This window comes from Elephantulus edwardii, unplaced genomic scaffold (genome assembly GCF_000299155.1).
Source record: "Elephantulus edwardii isolate Elephantulus edwardi_28Jun2011 unplaced genomic scaffold, EleEdw1.0 scaffold00028, whole genome shotgun sequence".
NCBI lineage: Eukaryota > Metazoa > Chordata > Mammalia > Macroscelidea > Macroscelididae > Elephantulus > Elephantulus edwardii.
This window is the reverse complement of record NW_006399778.1, coordinates 1,417,523-1,443,282: the sequence shown is the minus strand read 5'-3', so window position 1 is coordinate 1,443,282 and position 25,760 is coordinate 1,417,523. Positions and strand designations below refer to the sequence as shown.

The following is a 25,760-nucleotide window of genomic DNA, read 5'->3' as shown; positions in this document are numbered from 1 at the left end:
AGTTACTTATCAATCCTCATCTAGACAGAAACCAATTTTAGGGATCATGGTGGTCGAGAATAAGAAGGAGTTAGCCAGGTGAGAGCTGAGCAGATGGTGTAGAGAAGTTGTTCCAGCAGAGAAGACCTTGTGCATTGCATGCAAACATCCAGAGGACAAAGAACTACAAGAAATTAGTCTGGAACTGCGGTGTTGGAGAATATTGGATATCCTGTGGACTGTCAAAAGGACAGACAGATACGTCTTGGAGAGGGCACAGCCAGATTGCTCCATGCAGGCGGGGAAGATAAAGCTTCATCTCAGTGGCTCACATATTTTGGGTATATTGCTAGAAGAGGCTATTCCTTGGAGAGAGGCATTGTGCTTGGAAAGGTGGAGGGTCAGAGAAGGAAAGGGAGACACTCAATCAGGTGGATTGACAGAGTGGTCTTGAGTCATAAACTGTGAGGATGGCACAGGATAAGATATAATTCAGAGCTGTTGTTCATAGGGTCATTATGAGTAGTACTCAACTCGATGGCACCTAACAACAACAACAGCGTCAGAAAGAGGGGAGGCAGCTTGGCTGAGCCTGGAGACTCAGCCATGGCCTTGTGGCTCTTGCTGAGTGGCCGAAGGAGCACAGGGAGCCATAGAAGAATTTTAAGCAGGAGGATGATCAACTTGCCTAAGAACATCAAAGAAGGAAGTCTAGGATCCTTTCAAGACATTGCAAAAGCTATGAGGATCTGACTTCTTAGTCACAACCACCTCCTTGGAGCCACCTCAGGTAGAATGAGGCAATTTATTTATCAGAGAAATGATGAGGCTAGAGGGCCCAGGGTAGGAGGTGGGGAGTTTCTGAGTCAAGTATGTGAGGGTTCTTGAAGGGAAAAGCCACCATGCCTGGGCACCAAGAAGCAAGGTTTAATGTTAGCTGTCAGGACTCAATGAGTCAATAAGTATTAGCTTGTAGGACCTTGAGGTTGGAAAGACAAGTTTCTCATTCACGGACTGAAGAAAACTAGGTCCTAAGAGGTTTAGTAAGTTGCTCCCTCCACAGTTAAGTCCATTGGCAGAGTTAGGAACAGGAAGAAAGAAATTACTGTTTACCAAGCAATTAATATTTATAAGCCCAGGATTGGGCACTTATTAAATCATATCATTGGGTACAGGTACACCTTTAGTTTACAGATGAATAGATATGCAGATGACACAATCTTGTTTGCTGAAAGTGAAGAGGACTTGAAGCACATACAGAAGATCGGACTGTAGCCTTTAGTGTGGAATATATCTCAACATAAGACAGAAAAAATCCTCACAAATAGACCAGTAAGCAACATCATGACAAGCAGAGAAAAGGATTAAGTTGTCAAGGATTTTCAATATCATATTGCATTGGACAAATTGCTACAAAAGATCTTTTTTTAAAAAAAGTGTTAGACAAAGATGCCATTTTGAGGAGTAAAATGTACCTGTGATAGTCATGTACTGTGGACTGATAGAAGAATGAATAAATCTGCATTGGAAGAAGTAAAACAAAGACAGTGAGCCTTCAGTTTGAGCACTTTGGACTTCTTAGGAGGGACCAGTCCCAGGAGAAGGACATCATACTTGATAAAGTAATTATTGGGTGTCACAGTAGAGTACCATGTACCCTAAAGACAACAGAATGAATCCTGTTGGATCCTGGGCCTTCACCACAACCCCAATGTAGCAATCACTGTGTCAACCCATTTCATGGAGGAACGTCTTCTCCTTTCCTTACCCTCTACTTTTCCACGCACCATGTCTTTTCCCAAAGATTGTCTCCTATAGCATGTCCAACATACGTGAGACAAATTCTCACCATTCTTGCTTCTAAGGAGCATCCTGGCTGCACATATTGCAAAGAGATTTGTTTGTTCTTTGGCTCTTGTTGTTGTGAAGTGCCATTGAGTCAAATGTGACTCCTAGTATTCCTATTAACACCATATATGAGTGTTGCCCCATTCTATGACATTCTCATCATCTCTGATACACTTACTCTGATACAATCACTGTATCTATGCATCTGTTGAGGGTTTTCCTCACTTCAATGACCCACTACCTTTCCAAACATGATGTCTTTTCCAAGGATTGATGCCTCCTCACAATATCCCCAAAGTATGTGAGATGAAGTTTTGACACCCTAGCCTCTAAAGAATACCCTGGTTATACATTTTTCAAGAAAAATTTTTCTTTTGGGAGTCCATGGGTTATTCAGTTCTCTTCTCCAACATCACAACTCAAATGCATTGATTCTTCATCTGTCTTACTTATTGTCCAACTTTCAGATGCATGACAAGAAGTATAAAAGATCATAGCTTGGCCTATCTTAGCCTTTAAACTGGAATTGTTGTTTAGCATTATGGAGAGGTTCTTGACAGCAGTTTTTTTTCCAATGTAACCCGTCTTTTTTTAAAAAAAAAACAATTTTTTATATTGGTTTGTTTACAGTTTATATACATTGTTTCATTCCTATTGTGTTTCATACAATCATTCCCATTCATTACATTTTGTAAAATTAATCAACATTGAACTATGTCCACCATTACCCTCCCTTTCTAGATTTCCACTGGATCTTTCCCATTTCTTTTACACAGCCCTTCCTCCACCCATCAGACTATGTAGGCTTATGATATCCTCCTTGCCCATCCTCAGCCCTCTGCTCCTATCCTCCCCCACTTTGATCCTCGTTCATATTTTACTAGTTATCTATTTATACAATAAGGATCTTCTATAGTATTTGTCCTTATGAGACTGAGTTAGTTAATTCAGTATAACGTTTTCCAGTCCCTCCCAAGTTATGTAGTATTTTTTGAAACCATTGTTCCTGAATACTGTGTAGTATTTTATCATATGAATGTACCACAATTTCTCAATCCATTCGACTGTGGTTGGACATTTGGGCTGTTTCCACGTTCTTGTGTTGGTGAATAATGCGGCTATGAACATTGGTGTACAAATCTCTGTTTATGTCTCAGTTCTAATTTTTTCAAGGTAAATTCTAAGCAGTGGAATTGCTGGGTTCTATGGAATTTCTATGTTCATCTTTTTGAGGAAATGCCAAACTGCCTTCCAGGGTGGTTGTACCATTTTACAATCCCACCAACAGTATGTGAGAGTTCTTATCCAAATCCTCTTCAACATTTATTCATAGCTGTTTTATTAAATTTTGTCACTGTCACTGGGGTGAAATGATATCTCATTGTGGTTTTTATTTGCATCTCTCTTATTGCCAGTGATTTTGAGTATTTTTTTCCATGTGTCTGTTGGTCATCTGAACGTCTTCCTCTGTGAAAAGTCTTTCCATGTCCTCTGCCCATTTTGTAATTGGGCTATTAGTCTTTTTCTTGTGGAGGCCCTGTAGGATTCTATAAACTTTTATTTTGAGACTCTTTTCTGAGATGGTATTGCCAAATTTTTTTTCCTTCATCAGTAGGCTTTCTGTTCACTGTGTTGGGAAAAGTTCTTAACGTGCACAGATTTAATCTTTAGAAGGTCCCATTCATCAATTTTATCCTTTCCTGCTTGTGTATTTATGACTGTATTTGTCAGCCTTTTTATACAATAGGCTAGGCTTTCTAAGTTTGGTTCCATTATGTCTTTTATAATATTTATGTTTTTTTTTTAATATTTATGGTTTTGAGCTTTCCCCCTAGGTCTCTGATCCACCTTGAGTTGATTTTCGCAACATGTCCTTTGAATTCTTAACTGGTCGTTCCAAGGATATTGATTGTAAAATTCAAGTAAGATATTATCATTGACAACTTCAAAATTTTCTCCATCTATCATGATGCTGTCTTTTGGTCTGGTGGAGAGGAAGTTTGGTTTTATAATTTTGAGATGTAGTCCATATTGAAGGCCTTGATCTTCTACAATAAGTGTCTCAAGTCTTCTTCACTTTCAGCAAGTAGGATTGTTGTCATTTTCATAATACAGGTTGCTGATGAGTCTTCCTCTGATCCTGAAGTCACATTCTTTTTCATATAGTCCAGCTTCTCCAATGATTTACACAGCATACAGATTCAATAGTTACGGAGGAAGGAGACAGCCCTGAGGCATGCTTTTCTTGATTTATTTTTTTAAGAAAACATCATCTTTATTTTAAAAATTTTGCTACTACTCAAGTACACTTGTAATCAATTGTTAGGTTTGTATGTTGTTATTGTGATGTGTCGTCAAATCGCCTGTGACTCTTAGCGACCCTATGTACAACAACGCTAAACTCTGCTTTATCTTGTACCAATATTATTGTCTCTGACACAACTACCTCAATTACCCCAGGCACTTAATCAATCCATCTCATCGAGGATCTTCCTCATTTGCACTGTCCCTCCACACTCCCAAACATGACATCCCTCTCCAAGGACTGGTCCCTCCTTGCAACATGCCTAAAACATATATATGTCAAACAAAGCTTCAGAATCTTTGCTCCTTGCCTCCAAAGAGCATCCTGGTCTAACTCTCTCTAGGATGAACATATAAGTGATTAAAAACCATCATTAGGTAATCTTTTAACTCAATATGAAAGATAAACATATTCAAAGGTCCCAATTGAAAATTTCAATCCTTCCCAAAAGGCAATCAAGGTTCTACATCACTCCTTAATATAAGCCCATTTGAGTTGACATATCTGCAAGCAAATGACCCATGCTATGAGCTTCTCCACTTTTGATTTTAAACCATGCAGTGTTCTTTACATTCAATAATCTTCACCAATGCTTCAATTTAAAGTCACCAGTTTTTGAGTCTTCCTTATCACATGCTTATCACATGTTCAACTTCCTTATCACATGTTCAACTTTCACATGCATATGAAGCAACTGAAAATACCAAGGCATTTTTTATGGTAAAATGGAGAGAGGGTCAGCAAAAAAAGGAGGAAGACCCTTAGTAAGATAGATTGACACAACAGCTGCCAACAATGAGCTTGAACAGAGCAACAATTATGAAAATGGTACAGGGCTTTGCAGTGTTCAGTTCTGTGGTTTTTGTTGTGGGATTCCATGGAATCACTTATGACGCATAGTGACTCTGCACACAACAGATCTCGAGCATGAGAGAGGAAGAGGAGAATGGCACAGAATATTGCAATGTTCAGATCTGCTGTTGCTCCATGTAGTGGAGATCTTCACTTTCTCTTATTCTCCATCTTTACAAGTATGATGTTTGCAAAGCATGATGTTTCCAAGGACTGAGCCCTCCTGATAGCATGCCCAAGTTTCACCATGTTTGCCTCAAAGGAGCATCCGGTTGTACTTCCTCCAAGACAGACTTGTTTGTTCCTTTGGCAGTCATTACTCTTCTCCAACACCACAATTCAAAGGCATTGATTGTTTTGTCATCCTTATCCACTGTTCAACCTGTACATGCATAGGAAGCAATTCTAAACAACATGCCCGGATCAGGTGCAAGCTGGTCTTTAAATTGACATCTTTGCTCTTCAGAACTTTGGAGAGATCCTTGCCAGCCGCTTTTCCCAATGCAACACATCTTTTGATTTCTTCACTGTGCATCTAAGTGAAATGAAATTGACAACTTCAACCTTTTATCCATCGATCATGATGTTACCTATTGGTCTAGTTGTGAGAATTTTTGTTTTCTTGATGTTGAGATGTAATTCATATTGAAGGCTATAGTCTGATCTTCTTCATAAGTGCTTCAAGTCCTCTTCATTTGTAGCAAGCAAGGGTGTGTCATCTGCAAAGGCACTTAAATATGTGGACCATAACAAATTTTGGCTAACACTAAGAACGGGAGCCCCAGAATATTAAATTGTGCTCACAAGAAACCTATACTTAGCCCAAGAAGCTGTTATTTGAACAGAACAAGGGAACACTTTATGGTTTAAACTCAGAAAAATGTGACAGGATATATCCTTTCTCCATTCCTGTTCAATCTATATATTGATGTTATGCTCAAATCCTTTGAGAAGTCCTTTGGTAGACAGGGTCAAAGAGACTCAGGGGCACCTAATAACAACATGACTGAAACCTCATAGGCAAGCCTTGTTTGGAGTTAAACCGAGTTAGAGGTAGTAATCAGGTCTTCAAACTCTGCCCTGCAGCTCTTCCGGGTCTGAGTGGGGGAGTGGAGAGAGAAGGAGGGCGCCCCGGAGAGTGTGTGGGGAGGGCAGGGTTGTGTTCTGTGGACTTCCCTCCCTCAGGTCAGAGGCCTCAAAATAGAGCGATCTGGAGGATGCACCCCTATCCCCAGGTCAGGTCACAACCTTACTGCTCTGCCCACTGAGGGCGGTAGCACCCACAGCCCTAGTCCCAGCTGCTACCCCAGAACAGGCAGCGAATGCCATGTGCAGCCCTCGGGGCCCACACTGTGACGTCGACGGCGTGAACGCGCCCTCGCACCACACCGACAACCTAAAACTTGGGGAGCGGTTTCAAGACTCTGTAAGAGACATCGACTCCTCTGCCTTGGTCCTTCACCTTCGCCTCCCACAATGCCTAGTCCGACGGCCGCTGCGGTGTGGTCACTGCTGTCCCGTGTTCACCAATCAAAAGCCGAGCTTGACTCTGGACGCGCCTCTGTCTGTGACGTCATTGCCAGCCCGGGTGCCCGGACCACTATTCTTGTTTGAAAAGGGCAGAGGGCGTTTTAACTGGGACCTGGGGAAACAGTACCTCGTCCATATTCTTTCTCCTTGTAAAACGGTTCTGTAAAATATAAAAGAGACAAATAGATTAGTAATTTTAAAATATATTTACTAATGCAATCACTCATCCGTTTGTTCATCTATCTTATATTTAAAAGTTACTGTGCTCTTCCAGTCAATGCCTAGAAGCTGTGTTTGCTGGTCGCAATACATAACAATAAACCCCTTGCTTGCTTGTCCTCAGGGAGCTCATAGTCTAGCAGAGAAGTCTGAGAGCAAACATGTTTTTATTAAAATCATCAGTTTTGGGGGTAGGGGCGGTAACGTATGGCTGCTGAATAAGGAGTTCTCTAGATTGAGGACTCAGGTTTTGAAACTATATATGAACCACCTTCCGAAGCAAAGAGTGTTCCCAGCAGAAAGAATAACTTGTGCAAAGGCACTGAGGTTTCTGGTTCTTAGAAAAACATTTTAGAACAGCAAAGAGGGCCGTTTCCATGAAAGAGCTGGAGAAGGAAAGGACATTAAGTTAAAGCTTTGGAGGTTTGAGAAAGCAGATTACTCAGGACCATGAAGGGCGTAGTAAGAAAGTTGTATTTTCTTTTAAGCTTTTGGAGAGGCCTTGGGTTGGGGGGATATGTTAAGCAGAAGACTCGCCTGATCTAGTCTTTTAAGAGCTTTATGCCTTTGCAGAATAGACAATTGGTTGCAAAGGTGATAGTGGCTACAGAAAGATCTGCTAGGAGAACCTGTCAGGTATCCTCCAGGCTAGAGGGTAGCAGAATAGCTGAAAAGGGCATAGGGGTGTGAACAGATTCAATAAATGATTGTTGTTGTTGGTAAGTGCCATCCAATCGACTATGACTCATAGCAACCCTATGAACAAGAGATCTGAACCTTGTTCTATCCTGTGTCATCCTAACACTTCCTGACACACAAGAGCTCATTGCAGCAGTCACCCGTCAATCCACCTGGTTGAGGGTCTTCCTCTCCTTCTCTGACCTTTCATCATTCATAGCACCATGTCCTTTTCCAAGGAATAGCATCTCTTAGCAACATGCCCCAAGTATGTGAGGTGAAGCCTCATCATTCTTGCCTCTAAAGAGCACTCCAGCTGCACCCTCTCCGAGACCCATCTGTCCATGGGATTTTCAGTGCTCTTCTCCAGTACTACAGCTCAAAGGCGTCCATTCTTTTTCTGTTATCCTTTTTCATTGTCCACCTCTCAGATGCATAGCAAGTAATTAGAAAGACCATAGCCTGAATCAGACACACCTTAGTCCTTAAAGTGACATCATCACTCCTCGATAATTTGGAGAGGTCTCTAACTGCAGATTTTCCCAGTGCAATGCATCTCCTTATTTCCTAATTGCTCGTACCAAGGGTGTGAATTGTAGATCCACGCAAGATGAAGCTATTGACAGTTTCAATCTCCTCTTCATCATGATGTTGGCTATCAGTCCAGTGGTAAGAATCTTTGTTTCCTTGACATTGAGATGCAACCCATACTGAAGGTTGCATTCCTTATTCTTCTGCAGCAAATGCTTAAAGTTCTCACTTTCAGCAAGCAAAGTAGTGTCAACTGCATAACGCAGATTATTGATGAGTCTCTCTCCAGCACTGATGCCACACTCCTCTTCGTAGAGTTCAGCTTCTCAGATAATTTGCTCCGCAAAAGATTGACCAAGTATAGAGAGAGATTCCAACCCTGACACACTCTCTTCTCAATTTTAAACCATGCAGTGTTCTCCTGCTGTTTGCACATTTGTTCTCTTTCCAAAAAAGAAAAAAATGTAATCCAATTGAATATGGAAACTATCAAACAATATCATATGCAAGCAAAATACTGCTGAAAATGATTCAACAGTGGCTGGAACAGTACATAGATAGGGAACTGCAAGAAGTTCAAGCAGGATGTAGAAGAGGCACCAGGGATATCACTGCTAATGTCAGATGGATCCTGGCTGAAAGTAAGGAATACCAGAAAATGTCTATTTGTGCATTATTGACTATGCAAAGGCATTTGACTGTGTGGATCATAACAACTTGTGGCTGACATTGAGAAGAATGGGAATCCAAGAGCACTTAATTTGCTCATGCGGAACCTGTACTTGGACCAGGAGGCTGTTATGCAAACAGAGCAAGAAATGATTAGAATATAGAATCTGTAGGTTGATGGATTGAATATGGGAGCAGTGAGAGGCTAGGATGAAGTCACTCATTCAGTTATTGAACATTAGTTTTAGAGTCTGCTCTGAGTCTGAGACATTGTTCTTTAAAGACAGACTATTAGATAAGGTTCCTGGCCCTTTCATTTTCTAGCTGTTTGGTCTTATTGTAGTTATGTGACGTTGAGTCACCTGTGACTCATGGAGACCCTATGCATAATACCTCTAAACCCTGTCCTATTTTGAGCCAATCTCACTGTCTCTGACACATCAACTCCCATTATCCCAGTTACTATGACAATCCATCTCATCTAGGATCTTCCAGAGCTGTGCTGACTCTAACCCCTCCAAGTATGATGTCCTTCTCCAAGGACTAGTTCCTCCTGGCAATATGACCAAAGTATATGAGATGGAGCTTCAAAATCCTTGCCTCCAAGGAGAAACTTGGTTTCATCCTCTCTAAGACAGATGTGTTTGTTCTCTTGACAGTCCAGGGTATGTTCAAGACTCTTCTCCTGCATAACTCAAAGACATTGATTCTTCTTCTGTCATCCTTATTCATTGTCCAGCTCTCTGATGCACAGCAAGTAATTGTGAAGATCATGGCCTGGGTCAAGCACACCTTAGTCTCTAGACTGATGTCTTTGCTCTGGTGAGGTCCCTGACAGCAGATTTCCTAATGCAATTCCTCTTTTAATTTCCTGACTGCTGGTGACAAGAGTACTTGTGGAACTGAACAAGTTAAAATTGTTAGCAAGCTAAATCTCTTCTCCATCTATTATTGTGCTGCCAATTGGCCCAGTGGTAAGAATCTGGGTTGTTGGGTTTTTTTCCATATTGAGATTCAATTTATATTGAAGACTACAGTCCTTGACCTTTTGCAGCAAACGTGTCAGGTCTGCCTCAGTTTCAGCAAGCAAGGTTGTGTCATCTGCATAATGCAGGTTGCTGATGAGTCTTCCTCCAATCCTGATGCCACCTCACCATGATAAAGCACAGTCTCCCAGATGATCTATCCTGCATATAGATTGAAAAGGTATGGAGGCAGGATGCATCCCTGATGCACTCTTTTCCTGATTTTGAACCATGCAGTGTTGCCTTGCTCTGTTCTGATGACTGCTTACTGGTCCAAGTACAGGTTTCTCATGAATGCAATCAAGTATTCTGGGATGTTTGTCTTCAGGAGACTAAGCTCTGTGATATATGTAAGTACCTGGGTAGGGTATATTGTTAAGCACTTAAAAGATTAGTGGTTACAAGCCACTGAGAGGAGTCTTAGAAGAAAGAACTGGCAATCTTTTTTCCAAAGGTCACAGCCTTGAAAATTCCATGGAGCACAGTTCTAACCTGCTGCACTTGGCTTTACCAAGAGCTAGAATCAACTTAATGGCAACTTTGCTATGCACCTTGTTTTCTTCATCTGTAAAATGCTAATAACACCCATCTTTCTCCTGCAGAGAAGCCAGTGCATTTTTTTTAAATATATGTACACCTGTGCTTGTTGTAGTATTATTCACAATAGTAAGAAAATGGAAATAGCCCAAGTGCCCATCACAAACGAATGTACAGAGAAATTGTAATGGTGTATTTACACAATGTAATGCTATGGAGCACTAAAGAACAACAAATTTGTAAACTACTGCATAGACACAGGCAAGTCTAAAGGCCATTATGCTGAGTGAAATAGCTCAGCCACAAAAGGAGAAATACCACATAAACCACTACTGTGAATGTAAGAGGGTAACTAGGGGCTTTGGGGGATGCAAAGAGCAAAAATACACTGTATAGACAACAAACACTTTAAAGGATTGGGACAAGGGAGGATCTATCTGGGAAAACTGATGAAAGGACAATATAATTATTGCTATTGATAAATGTCAACAGGATATGTATAACTGTTAAAAAGAGGCAAAGAAGAGAAGGGAGCAGAAGAAGGCAGAAAAGGAGGAAAAACAAACCAACAAACAACTCAACAAATAAACCCAGACCAAACCAAACAAACAAGAAAACAAAACCACTAGGGCTGCAGAGATTAGTGGATGGGTGGGGGCACAGTGAAAGATTAGGCAAGGTGCAATGGGGATTTCATGATATGGGGTGATAATAGACATAGATCAATAGTAATTAATTATCTAAAACACAATGTATATGAATTATTGTATAAAATAGAATGTACATGAGTGAAGTTTAATGTATATGAATGACTGTATGAATACCAATTGTACAAAAAGGAAAAATAAAAATTCCTAACTTGCAATCTTCTTTTTTTTTTTAATTCTAAATGGGAAATTTTCTTGAGCTAATTGCAAATTCATAAGCAATTTTATGAGAAAAAAAATAGTGATTTCATTAACCCTTTACCCTATTTCCCCAATGGTAACACTCTGTGAAACCAGACTACAATATCATATCCAGAATACACTCTACCATTTTCTTTAAAAAACTTCAAATTTGTTTGTACTCAAATGTATATATGTGTGTACACATGCATGTATTTAGTTCCATATGTTCTGTTTTTGTTTTTTTAATTTTATTTTATTAATTTTAATGAATGTTTACAGAGATTTGGGATTTCCATTCATTCATTGTTGCATTTTTCTCCCTGCCCACCCCTCCCCCGAGTTCCCTCTTCTCTTTGAAAAGTGAAAGAAAAATTCTTTCATTGGTATACAATCCCCCCCAGCCCCCCCCCCGTCCTGAATACACTCCACTATGTAGCCTTCATTCTGAACTCTTGTCATGACCATAATACCCAATCATATATCACTTTTAAAATTTTTTTTTATCATTTTTTGTGTGTATACCGGCAAATAGGATCTGAGTGGTACAGGAGACTATCCCTCCTTCTCCAGCAGAGCATCTGGTGGACTCGAACCGTGTACCTATGGGATTGCAGTGCAGCTTCTTGCCACTAGGCCACCAAAGCTCCCTCATATATTGCTTTTAAACTGTTCTCTCCCTCATCTGTTTCAATGTAGTATACTTAATTTATCCAATTTTTCTCAGTCTCACCCCAACCCTGATGTCAGTCCCATTCTACAACTGTGGCACTTGCACATTTGTCCTTTTGTGACTGAGATATTTCACTCGGCATGATGTACTCCAGGGTCACCCATTTTGAATAATATTGCTTGAGTTCCATTGTGTGAATATACCACAGCTTCTCTATCCATTCATGTGTTGAGGGCACTTAGGTCGTTTCCAACTCTTTGCTATTGTGTACAAAGCCATGATAAACATGGGTGTGCATATATCTGCTTGGGTGATGGTTATGGTTTCTTTAGGGTATATTCCCAGTAGAGGAATTGCTGGGCCAAATAGTATTTCTATTTGCAACTTTTTGAGAATGCGCCATACTGCCTTCCCTAATGGTTGTACCATTTTATACTCTCACTGACAATGAATAAGGGTTCCAGTTTCTCCACAACCTCGTCAGCATTTGTTGCGTGCTGTTCTGTTAAATTTTGCAATTCTGACTAGGGTGAGATGATATCTCATAGTTGTTCTGATTTGTGTCTCTTAGAGCTAGGGATTTTGAACATTTCTTCATGTGCTTGTTGGCCATCTGAATGTCTTTTTTGGTGAAGTGTCTTCATATCCTGTGTCCATTGACTGGATTGTTTACCTTTATCTTGTTGTGGTGAAGCCAGTGCATTTTTAAAAAGAGATTTATTAGGAAAAGTACTTGAGAAACAGAGATGTGGGCAGGGAAGTTGCCTATATGAGCTAATGTATTTAAACCACTGATCTTTGATTGGCAGCCCAATACTTAATGAACTACATCACCTAGTTCTGGTAGCAAAGTGTATTATATGTGAAGTGTTGACCAAAGGTGATTTGGATTCACCAGCAGGAGATAAATGGGCGGTCTCCTGTAAATATGTGTAGCTTTGGAAAGCCAATGGAAGGTCTCCATGAATTAGAATCTATAGGCCAACTGTGGATACACCAACATTCAAATTTGATTGTTCAATTTTCACACATAGGTTATATTGTAATCATGTGTCTTCCAGGGAGCTTTACTGGCTTGTGGTTGTTAGGTTCTTTCAAGTTCAGTATGACTCATAGTGACCCTGAGAACACAGATCTGAACCCTGTCCTGTCCTCTGGTGGCTTAGTGGCATGGAATTATTTTGCCAACCAAAGGTATGTGGTGCGAGTCCATCAACTGCTCCGCGGGAGAAAGATGGACAACTTTCTCTAAATCTCCTGCTGTTTACTAGCTCTGAAACTCACTCGAGGGTTAGCTATGGGTCAGTTCCGACTTGACAGTACACAATAACAACAATGTATCTTTGAGTTGACTTTGACTCATTGTTGTTGTTGTTGTTGTTGTTATGTGCCATCAAGTCACTTGCAACTCATAGTGACCCTATGAAGTAGCTCTGAACCCTGCTCTATCCTGTGCCAGTCTTATTATACCTGACACACCTACGCCCATTACTCCAGTTGCTGAATCAATCCATCCCATCAAGGGTCTTCCTCTCTTGAGCTGTCCCTCCACCCTCCCAAGGACTAGTCCATCCTTGCAACATGTCCAAAGTATGTCAGACAGAGCTTCAGAATTCTTGTCTCCAAGGAGCAGTCTGGTCTCACCTTCTCTAGGATGAACTTGTTTGTTATCTTAGCAGTTCATTGTATCTTAAATACTCTTCTCCTGCACCACAGCTCAAAGACATCAATTCTCCTTTTTTCACCCCTACTCATTGTTCAGTGTTCTGATGCATAGCAAATAATTGCAAAGACTATGGCCTAGATCAGGCACACCTTAGTCTCCAGACTGACATTGTTGCTCTTCAGTACTTTGGAGAGGTCCCTGAATGCAGACTTTCCCAATGAAATTTGTCTTTTGATTTTTCCTGGATGCTGGTCCCAAGAGTATTGATTGTGGAGACAAGGAAATTAAAGCTGTTAACAATCTCAAACTATAAACAATGGATCTAAACCTTTTCCTATCTTATTCTGTCTTCACTATCTCTGATATAACTTGAGCACATAGTTACAGTCACCGTGTCAATCCATCAGTTGAGGGTCTTTTCTGTTGACCCTCCATCATTCCAACCATGATATTCTTCTTCAAGGACTAGAACTTCCTAACAATGTGCCCAAAGTACAAAGTATGTTAGATGAAACTTCACCATCCTGGCTTTCAAAGAGCACCCTGAAGAAAAATCAAATTAAAAAACCAACAAAGAGCACCCTGGTTGCACTTTCTCCAAGACAGACTTGTTTGTCCTTTTGGCTGTCCATGGGACATTCAGTACTCTGCTCCAACGCAACTCAAAGGCATTGATACTTCTGCCATTCTTAATCATTGTCCAACTTTCAGATGCATAGCAAATTATCAAAAAGACCATGGTTTGAGTGATATCAAAAGCAGTAGACACTTTGGACACATAAATGACATCAGAGAACAAGGACCAGAATGAGAACCACCCACTAAACTTTGAATTCTCTGTGGCTTTGTCTCATTGGCCAAACTCTAGTGCTGAGGACCATTCAGAGAAGGAGGTCATAGAGGCTCATCTCAGAGCACACTGCCTCCCTTCCATATTTCTTTTCAAGAAGGGAGATCTATCCCTTTGATGATGTAACTTCCTAATAAATCTATTTTACCCTTAAAAAAAGAGACCATGATCCACCAGATACTCTGAGGGAGGAGGGACAATCTCCTCCTGTAACAGTCAGATCCAATTTAACAGTACACGCACAAAACATAATAAAAATATAATACTCTTTTTTTAAAAAAAAAAAAGAGACCCTTGAGAGGACTGATAGGGAATGGCAAAGGATACATTGACAAAGGAGATAAATCAGAACTGGCTTTGACAAGCACTGTGGCAATGGGACAATTAAAACAGACTTTCAAGGGGAAAAAAAGAGGAATGAACTGGGGGGGGGTAGATAAAATAGTGCAACAATGAGTGAATGGAAATCCAAAATCTCTGTAAATGTTCGTTAAAATTAATAAAATTTAATAAAAATAAAAAAAGAGACCCTTGTTGAATCAGGTGCACCTTAGTCTTTAAACTGACATCTTTGCTCTTCAGCATTTTTGAGAGGTCCCTGACAGCAGATTTCCCCAATGTGATACGTCTTTTGATTTCTTGATTGCTGGTACCAAGTAAGATTAAGTAATTGACAAATTAAATATTTTCTCTATCATAGTATTTCCTATCAGCCCAGTGGTGAAGATTTTTGTTTTCTTAATGTTGAGATGTAATCTATATTGAAGTCTGTAATTGATCTTCTGCATCAAGCTTTTAAAATTTTCACTTGCAGCAAGTAAAATTGTGTCATCTAAATAATGCAAGTTGTTGATGAATCTCCCTCTAATTTTCATGTCACATTCTTCTTTATATCGTCCAAAGTTTCAAATTATTTGCTCAGGATAGTGATTAAATAGGTATATAGAAAGGATACCTCTGTGACACACACTTTCATTAATTTTAAACCATGTAGTTAGTGTTCCCTTGCTCTGGTTAGATAATAGTCTCTTGGTCTAGGTATAGGTTTCATATGAGCACAAGTGTTCTGGGATTCCCATTTTTCTCAATATTAATCATAATGTATTATGATCCACACAGTCAAAAGCTTTTACATAGTTAATAAACCACAAATAGATATTCTTCTGATATTCTCTGCTTTCAGCCAGGATCCTGATGTCAGTAATGATATCTTCTATGCCCAGCTTGAGCTTTTGGCAGCATGCATATAGGTGACTGAACAGAGATCATAGCTTTAGTCACGTACACCTTAGTCCTTAAAGTGATATCATTGCTTTATAACACCTTTAAGGGTTTGTTTCCTGAGTTTTGCAGCAGATTTGCCCAGTGCACTGATTGATTTCTTCGCTGTTGGATATTGACATGGGTGTTCATTGTAGATCCAAGTAAAATTAAATCCTTGACAACTTCAATATTTTCTCCTTTATCATGATGTTACTTTTGGGGACAGTTGTTAGGATTTCATTTTCTTTATGTTTAGATGTAATCTGTATTGAAGGCTATAGTCTTTGATCATCATTAGTAAGCGTTTCAAATCCTCCTGGGTTTCTGCAAACAAGATTATGTTGCTTACATCTCACAGGTTGTTAATGAGTCTTCCACCAATCCTCATGGTTTGATTCTTCTTCTTATGGTCCAGTTTCTCTGATTATTTGCTCAGCATCCAGATCAAATGGGTCAGTATTTTTCAAAGGTCATCCCATCGAGCAGACAAGTTTAGAAACCACCGTGGTAAAGAGAAATAAGGAGGCTTCTTTCAAGTAGGTAGTTAAGGCAGCCTCCTCTAAGGAGGTGATACTTGTGCAGAGACTCAAGAGTGAAGGAGGAGCCATTATTAGAAAGTCAGGGGGGAAATCAGATAGGTGTTTGACCTGAGTATCCAAATAGCCTAGAGGTGCTCTTACCCGGACCAAGAAAAAACCAGGGAAGGATAAACTTGAGTTGGTGGGTATCAAGAGAGTGAGTGATCAGAGCTGAGTAAAACTCCTCTCCCCTTTCAGAAGTTAGGGTGCAGGGAGATGAGTCCTCCTGGCTCACCAAGAAGTCAATCTACCTGCTATTGAACATCAGTGACTACATCCTCAGATCTGCTAAAACTACCTGTGATGTCACCACCACCACTGTCGAGCCTTTAGTAAACACCCTGTCCTCCACTGAGATGTCCCAGCACCCTACCTACCTGTAACTTGAGAGAAATGGGCAAGGCCTCTCTACTGGTCAGAGGTGGGGCAGGGCCCCAGATAGTGACAGAGACCTAGTCACACAGTAAGACTGTGGAGGATGGGCCCTAACCCAAGCCCCTGACTCTTTAGCTGCAGGAGGCTTTCCTGTCCCAGAACACTGACTGACTGCTTTTGGCCTTGGAGGGAGAACTGGGCTTCCAGTGGAGCAGATATGAACGGATGACTGAGGATGAACACTACTGTGGATAAGCAAATATGTGATGAGAAGCAGTGAAAGCACCCAGCGTCAATTCTGTGGTTATTCATCAGGGCTAGGCTGGCATTTCTCTTGATACTGGCTTAGAGCAAATGTCAGTCAGGTAAATACATCCTGAGGATTGATTGAGGACAGGGTCACCTGTGATACCAGATACTGGACACTTACAGCTGGTGTTTGGAGCTGGGAAGTTGGAGATGGACACTTGAGGCTGATTATTTATTTGAGGTCAAGTATTTGTGCTGGGTTTCTGGAGCTGAGTTATGAGGCTAAGAGCTTAGGCTTGGGTACTTGGGGCTAGACTCTTGGGCCTGCTTCTTTGATTAACCAAGGTTCCATCTCTTTACTGGCCTTGTAGAAATGAGCCCATCCACTAACCTGACTCTCTCTGTGAGTTCAGAGTGTGTGGGAGAGGTGTGACCTTGCCCATCTGTGCTTTATGCTTCACGGTAACCCAGTGGAAAAGGAAAGAGAAGGCTTCTATGGATCTCCCCATCAGGCCTTCCTGGGACCCTCCCCCCAAGTCAGGAAGCCCAAGCTCCCCAATCTCTCTCCCCTGCCCCCAAGCTATGTTTAAAGGAAGTGGCTTCTCAGTTCTTACAGGAAGCCACAAGCATCCTCCGCCTCAGCTCCCACTGGTGACTACTGACCCAGGCCCTCCACTGACCCAGGTCCCCTTCCAGGCTGGACCTAGGAATACTTTTTCCCAGGACATCTTCTGCTGCTCTGTAAAAAAGGAGAATGCATATAGGGTACTCCTCTCATTTCCTTCCAGTCCCTGTGGCTCAGGGCTGGGAGCCCCAGGTGACACCTGATCATAAAGAGCATTGAATGTCATGCTCCGGAGGTAGGTGATTCCTGAGCTACAGGACCGAGAGTTTGGAAGGCAGGGAAGAGAGGCATGCATCCCCAAGGATGAGCCCCTCCTGAGATCTTCTGGAGCTCCTGCTGCAGAGCTGGGGCGGATCTGATTCATCTGTCTCTGGAGTCCGTCATGGGGCCTGCCCCAGGGAGGCTGCTGTTGGTAACTGCGGAACTGCTCAAGGATGGAGGAGATTCCAAGATGGCGTTTTACTGCCACCTGGTGGTCGCGTTTGTAAATAGCATCAAGGCTTGAGAAACACTGTGGAAAAAGGGAATTGAGGGGACTGTCAAGCGTAGGAAAGTGCAGAGTCCCTTAAAAAGGGAATTGAGGGGACTGTCGAGCGTAGGAAAGTGCAGAGTCCCTTAAAAAGGGAATTGAGGGGACTGTCGAGCGTAGGAAAGTGGAGAGTCCCTTAATCAATAAGAGAATTCTCTAGATAAAGGAGCTCGATGGCCTAGTGTCACAAAACAGTACTGCAATTCCAAAGGCATGCGGTTTGAATCTACCAGCTATTCTGTGGGAGAAAGATAATCTCCTCACTGGTGATTTACAGCCTCGGAAAACCAGCTGGAGTTCGGCTATGGGTTGGTTCCAACACCACAGCACACAAACACAATAACTAGACAAAGTGAGGCATTTATTAAAGAGAAGGACAGCCTAAACTGAGCATTGGTGAAAGGTTTTCTAGGTTTGGGTGAAAGTCCAAATCCCCCCTCCTCTGTTTTACAGATCTCTGTCATCACGTTGTTTTCTGGCACGCCCGTCATGGAGATGGGATCTATTTCTGGTCTCATCCTAGGGTGTGGTCTCAGAGTGAGGAGCCACCCTACTAGTTTCTACTTACCCTCACTTGTGACCAAACATGGAGTCTCTCAGCACCATCACCCACTTTAGTCACCAAACTTGGCACCACAGGGTGGCTTTTGGCTGCTTCCAAAAATAATATCCGCCCTCAGAGGGCCAGGATCTGTCACAGCCAAGGGGATTCAGAAGTGCGCTCCACATGCAGTAGTCCTCTTGGAGCAGGGTGGTGGTGTCCACCCGCTCGTTTCACCAACGAGGAAGCTTCTTCAGGTGATCCAACCCTGGATCAGTCTTGTGTTTCTTTAAAAGTCCATGGAGCACCCATTGCCTTGGTCAGTTCTGGTGTGTGTTCATCATTCTGCCCACTGTTTTGTGAACGGGCTGATGTGACCCAGGAACGCTAGGCAGGGGTAGGTGAAAGGAAGTGGAAGGTGAGGGGAAGAAGAAGGGAAAAAGAAGAGGAATGAGGACAGAGAGGGAGTCATAGATTTTGAGGGAGGACATCTTGTTTGTTTACTGAGAGCTCAAAGTGAGTGTGAAGTGAATGGAGTCTCTTTCATTGCACAGTGCCTGACACAGTGGCTGGTGCAGAATATTTGTTGTTGTCTATGCTGTTGAGTTGGAAACGACCCATAGCTGATTCTCCAGCCAGTTGGCCTCCAGAGGCCATTCATTTCATGGGAGGAGATTGCCTATCCTTCTTCCCCATTGTTGTTGTTGCGTACTATAGAGAAGGAACCGTAGCTGACCCTCCAGCAGGTTTTCAAAGGCAGTTAATCATGTGAGGGGAGATTGCCCATCCTTTTTCCGCATAGCATCCAGTAAATGGCTACAGAATGAAGGCAAGGGGAGGTCATCATGCTGTGAGAGGTTGAGTCTTCCTTTCAGAGATTGGTTATTGCCAGTGTCATTCATCCAGAGAATCGCCCAGGAGGCCTCAGATCTCAAGTCTTGGGACATAGCTATCCATTTATCTCTGATTTTTATGTTGTTCATCAAAGCCCATGTGTTGTTTCTGGCTTGTAAGTTGCAGCAGAGCTGAATCTGACTCCCAGGGACCATCTCTGGGTAGAGCAGAATTGCCCTGCAGGGCTTTCAAGGCTGTGGACTTTCCGCAGCAGATCTCCAGGTTTGTATTCTGATGTGTCTGTCTCTGGGTGGGTACAAACCACTAATGTTTTGGCTAAAAATTGGACCCTTAACTGTACCACTCCTGGCCTCCAAGCTGTGAGGGGAGACTAGTGTGACGTCCACTCTTGGGAGATAGGCCAGGAAGAGCAGGGCCCCAGATAGCAAACCCTGGCTCCAAAGTCAGATGATCTAATTCCTGTTGTTATTTGGCTATCTTCCTGTTATTTTGCACATGTCTTCAATAATAACTAGGTGGCGTAGTTTGTAGCAAGTTGCATTGCTAATCTGTAGGCCATGCCTCTCTCTGGTGGTTTGAATCCACCAGTAACTCCTTAGGAAAAAGATGAGCAATCAAGCAATCATGTGCTGTGCAACTTACAGCCTCAGACACCCAATAAAAGGTTAACTATGAGGTGGTTCTGGTTCCATGGCAATGAGTTTTTTGAGTGTATGTGCCAGGCAGACACTTTGCTAAGTCCTTTTCATTCATTATCTCATCTAATCACACAACAACTCCTACCCTGAGATGCTATTATTACTCAGTTTGCTGAGGTGAAAATTGGGTCACAAGAGGTAAAAAACCAGGGGAGCTCTGGTGGCCTAGTGGTAAGGAGCTGCAACTACAATCTCAGAGGCACATGGTTCGAAGCCACCAGATGCTCTGCCAGGGAAGGAGGGACAATCTCTTCCTGTACCAGTCAGATCTGTTTTGACGGTACACTCACACAAAAATAATAAAATAAAATTTAAAAAAAATTAAAATAATAATAATAATAAAAAGAGGTAAAAATCCTTGCCCGAGGGCATACAGTCAGGAGTTGGCAGAGCAGGACCTGAACCCAGGTCTGTGGGACTCCCAAGAAGTTTTGACTATTATGCTCCACCCAGTGACTACAGCAATGAGCTCAAGTGTGTCAGAGATGACGAGGATGGCACAGGATAGGACAGGACTCAGATCTGTCGTTCACAGAGTGACGGACAGTTGTAATTGACTTCATGGCACTTAACAACACTCCACCCCTTGTATTTGAAAATCCCAGCCTTCTCTGTGCAAGAGAATATTAAGAAAGTAATTAGCAGGATTCTGTGTCTCTTTGGACCACAGTGTTCAAGGGGAAGTACAGCTTCCCCTCCCTCGCACATGTGCACAATGTTGACATTGGTGTGATGGGGCGAGGGGGTCCTGGTGGCGCAGTGGTTAAGATGCTTGACTGCTAACTGAATGAAGGCTGGTATTCTAGCCCTCCGGCCTCTCGGTGGGAGAACAGTGTGGCAGTCTGCTTCTGGATGGATTGCAGCCGTGGAAACCATATGAGGAAGTTCTACTCTGTCCCATAGGATCGCCATGAGTCACAACTGACTCGTTGCCAGTGAGTTTGGTTTTGGTTTGGAGATTGGGGGTGGAGTTGCCAGGGAGAGAAAAGAAATCCAGAGCTTTCCCATGAGGACCAGAGAGCATGAAGGGGCAGGAAGATGGAAAATATCAGCTCGGGGAGATATCAGCTCAGGAAGATATCAGCTCGGGCTCAATCCTAACGTATACTGAACACTTAATGTTTCAGGCATGTGCTCAGAACCGGGGATAAGAGGTCCATTAGACACAGTGCCTTCCCTGAGGGGCCAGGGACACTCACTGATGGCCCTGGGTTTCTCACCTTCCAGGCAGACAGTCAGTTCTCACTACAGGAAAATGAGTTTTTTGAGATTATGTGCTAGGCAGTCACCATGTGAAGCCCCTCTGATTCATTATCTCATCTACCCTTGTAAGGAGGGGAGCTCTGGTGGCTTAGTATAAGGAGTTCTGTGGTCAGCCTGAAAGCTGCTCCTTGGGGAGAAAGCTGGGCAGTCTCCTCTCTTGCAATTTACTTCCTTTGAAAACCCTCTGGAGGGTCAGCTCTGCGTTAGTTCCGATCTGACAGTATCTAACAGCAATCTCCTAACAACCCTTACCCTTAGGTGTTCTTATTACTCAGTTAACTGAGGTGAAAATTGAGTCACAGAGAAGTGGAAAAACCATGCGCAGATGACTAGATCTCAATGGGTGTGGTGCCTGAGACCCATGTCCCTTCCTGGGGAACAGAGATTGACTCTACGCCTGCTCTGAGCCTGAGCCTGGCCCTGAACCAGGCAGAACTCTGCTCGGCTGGAATGGTGGGTGAGCATCATATCACTGCTCTCAGACACAAACTGCAGTGACTTGAATTTGATGAGCAGCCAACATCTCTGCTACAAACAGCACCCCTCTAGGTCCCTGGGGCAAATCAGCTGTGACATACAGTGACTATTTGCAAATGTGACCTTGAACTGGGGGCTCCTAAAGCAAATAGAATAGGATGTACCCACCACCATAGGAGGGGAGAGCTGCCTTGCAGGTACTCCTCAGTGTGGTGGGTTCCCCCCCCCATTTAATCAGGGGAGCATGTGGGAGCAGGGTGCTTTCCAAGCCTCTAGATGTTCCAGTCTTTTGTGGTTTACACAGTCATTTTGTAGGGGTGTGGTCTCCCCAGGAGGTTGGGCTAGAGTTAAGTATTCACTAACAGATCAGAGCCACAGGCTGTGAAGGACTCCCCACAGCCCAGTCTCCCCTCCACTGATGCTAGAATCAGCCTCACTTTAGGGTCATTTGATTTCTAGGGCTTTCTCTTTGCCCTGCTGTGATCTGGGAACCCTAGGCCATATGACGGTCCCCCCCCAAAGGTCAAATGTTCCAGTCAGGGCCTAGGTAGTCGTTTTCTTTACATCCAGAAGGGCTATGGGCTCCAAGTGCAAACTATCCCCCTGTCCCCAGAGCTCCACCAGGGAAGGAAGACTTGCCCCTTCTACCCTCCCTCTGCGAGACACTGCTGTTGAGCCTCCTCCCAAAATGGAGATCTGGCTTCTCCAGCTCTGCCTCATCAAAGAAGCAGCTGGAAGCTTCTCTTCCTGAGAACAAACTGAGCTCTGTCTCCCCAGGCCCCCTGCTTCTGACGAGATAGTGGGGGGCTCTTCTGGGAAGGCATCCCAGAATAGGTAATGTCTGGGTTGCCTTTGGAAGGATGGAAAGGAGCTTTTCTGGTCACTCGATTTCAGAAAGGCATTCCAAGCAGAGAGAGCAGCATGTGCTGTGAGACTCAGAAGGCATTAGCTGGTGTGTTCTCGGAGCTGCGGATGGCTTTAGGGGAAAATGAGGGTGTGCGTGTGTGGAGGAGGCAGATGGAGTCAGATCTCCTTGGTTCTCGTAGCCAGGGTGATTCACAGAAAGACAAAGTATTTTCTCAGAGGACTTTATTTTATTTTCTCACCTAGGTCATTGGGGACAGTGAGAAGAAAGCTCTGGACTCCAGTGATGGGAGGGAGGGCAAGAAGCTGGAGGGGGTTTCTAGTACTGCTGGTTACTCTTCATCCTTGTTTTTCCCACTCTTCTGGGTTTGATAGACTCCGTAGCCCAGAAAGGCTCCAACCTTGGCCATGAGGGAGCTGCCGCCTGTAGCCCCTGTAAAACAAACCCAGAATGGCCACTGGTCTCTAAGAATCCAAATGCCTAGAAACCACTGGCTGAGTGTAAGAAAGCCCAGGGCAAGAATGAAGACAGCTGCAAAGTGAATTCTATTTCCCTATTTACTCATGCTCTCAAATTCGAGAAGCAGAAGCTATAAAGACACAAGCAATGGCTTATTCAATGGAACTGCACTTACTTCTGCAGCGAATGAACACACTGTATCATTAACAATGCTAATAACAGCCACTTCTGTGGACACCTGCAGGTGTGGGTGCAGGGAGGATCACAAACAAGTCCTTTCATTCTTGGGGGCCTGTGACCTTTTTGAGAACCTTTATCTCATAAACTCAACAGTGTCCTAATCTACTCCCCTCATCCTTCACTGCATGGGCCCCTTCAGAGAAAGCTCCAATCTGCCCAACTCCTCCACTTTGATCATCCATACTTGAGAAAAGATGGAGGGTTTGGAGAGACAGAGGGGGAGTTTGTCAGGAGTGGCTCTTCTCCAGGATTTTGGAGGCCTTGGAAAGAGAGGGGGAGGGGCTGTGGGGATGGGTAAGGGAAGGGAAGCAGAGGAAAAGAAGGAGGGAGGAAAGGAGGGGTAGTAGGAGATGGAGAAGTCATGGAGGGAACTGAAAGGGAGTGGGAGAGGGAGATATTCTGCAGCTCTCTCCCCTTCAACGTCTCTGATGGCTCAGTAAGGAGTTTTGTTTCTCACCCACAGACAGAGTCTCACTGGCAGTGGGAACCCATCAGCGGCTCCGTGGGAAGAAGGTGGACAACAGCCTCTCCTGTGATTTACAGCCTCTGCAAACCCACTGTAAGGTCAGCGATGAGAAAGCAGTTAGTGAGTGGGTTATCTCATTTCACGATAAACTCGAGTCAACGCCAGGAGTGCTGTGATACTGCGCACGGTGGCTTCAACATGTTTATTCGTTGATTTTGTTTTCGCCACAAAAAAAAAAGTCTCTTTCTGAGACTGAACAGTTACATTAAGTGCTAAAGCTAAACGCAGACAATGATCCTGGTCTCCAAATGAGTGAATTGGGGCTTGTGGTGACTTGGTCAAAACAGGAGGATGGCATCAGGCCTCAAAGGCTATAAGCAAAGCCTCTTAAATCAGACTGACTGATGTGAGTCCTAGCTCAGGTAGTAACTAGTTCTGAGAATTACTTAAGCCCTTGGTGTCTCAGTTTCCCCGTCAGTAGGATGAGGGTTGGGTTAACCGAGTAAAGTATCAGGACAGAGGACCTTGAGGGCCCCGCCCCCACTCACCCAGGCTCTGCAGCGTGGCTACCAAGCCTCCCGCTGGAACGCCACCTCCATTTGCCACTGCAGACCAGCTCATCAACGAGGCGGCCAAGGAGTTTGCTGCAATCCCAGCACCGGTGAAGCCCATCAGGGGTAGCCCCAAGGCCATGAGCCCTGAGGAGGGGAGAGGTGGGGTGAAGTGGTTGCTGGAGGCGAAGTTCTGCCCTACCCCACCTCCCACCTGCCCTACCCCACCCCGCACCCCGCCACTCATCTTCTACTCTCCTCCCCCTAGACTCACCTCCTCCGGCCACAACGTAGGGTATCGCTTCCCAGAACCCAGAGCTGTCCTTTGAGCGGTCTTCTCTTTTGTCTGTGTGGAGAGTGAACAAAGCAGAGTGGGGAGAAGTGCCCCCTACTCTTGCTTGTCGCTAAGACCGCTCCCAAAAGTGCGGGTGGCCATCCTCCCACTGCAGAAAGACACTGAGAAGGGAAGGTCCTCAAAGCACAGTGTCTGGACTGTAGCAGGCATTGGAAACATTTTGGAAGAATGGAGAAAGTGACGGAGTAGGGATTTGAACCCTACACTGTCCATTGTAACAGTTGCTCTCTTTCAGAGGAATATCGGGGGATCCTGAAACTCTCCTCAAGCCTCCCTCCTCTTTATCCGGTCATTCCCCCTTCCCTCCTCATCCATCCCAGTCGGGCCTGGCTCCTTACCCTCAGCGACCCCGACCCCGCAGCAGGTGAAGAGAAGCAGATAGCAGAGAAAGAGCGATGTCAACTTCTGCCACATGGTGGCGCCGCGCGGTGCTTCGCTGTAGGTCCTGGGGACGAACGGGTGGCGGGAGAAGGACACGTGCCCACCAGGGCGGGGCAGTGACAGGAGGAGTTACCACAATGGGCGGCACCAGCCCTAGTGATGCCACGAGCTGGACACCAAGTCACATATACCCAGTAAACAGGGGTTTGTGTTTGCTTACTAATTTATAATGAACAATTTTACGGGTTTTTTTTTCGCCACATCAAAGATTTTGCTTCTAGGTAGGTATAGCTGGCACTTGTCTCTCACCAAACCCCACAGTGTCTTCCTACAGAATAAAAACCGATTTTCAGTTTACAGTTCCTGGTAGGTGCAGAGTAAGCAAAGCTAGCATGGGCTTACTTGTGCTTACTTGCAAATCTGTAGTGAACAAATTGCACGTGTTCCCACAGTTTAGTAAGTAAGCACTAGGAAGCTTGTGCTTACCTTGTTTATTTAGTAACCCACCCCTGATTATACCCGTAACAAACTCTGAGGCACCCGTAATAGATAAGGAAACTGAGAGGTTAAGTAATCTATCTCCAAGCCTGCCCAGCCCACACTTTTAACAGTTATACCTGATAGTTTTATCAAAGATGACATCACTGCCACATTAGCTCCTGCACTAACAAGGCTTTAGAAGTTTTCCAGTCATTTGGGTAGGTATGGCAGTTTGCTCTGCTTTAAAGGCTTAATTAAGGC

General features: G+C 43.6%; 1 protein-coding gene across 1 annotated transcript; it reads right to left on the bottom strand.

Moving 5' to 3' along the window:
- Positions 1–22,898: 22,898 nt before the first annotated feature.
- On the bottom strand, positions 22,899–25,052 carry IFI6 (interferon, alpha-inducible protein 6). The gene is made up of 4 exons (XM_006883458.1): positions 24,977–25,052; positions 24,558–24,629; positions 24,281–24,430; positions 22,899–22,999 (listed from the first exon to the last, which is right to left on the bottom strand). Exons 1-4 carry the CDS (start codon positions 25,050–25,052, stop codon positions 22,899–22,901), a joined length of 399 nt encoding a protein of 132 aa, XP_006883520.1.
- Positions 25,053–25,760: the final 708 nt, after the last annotated feature.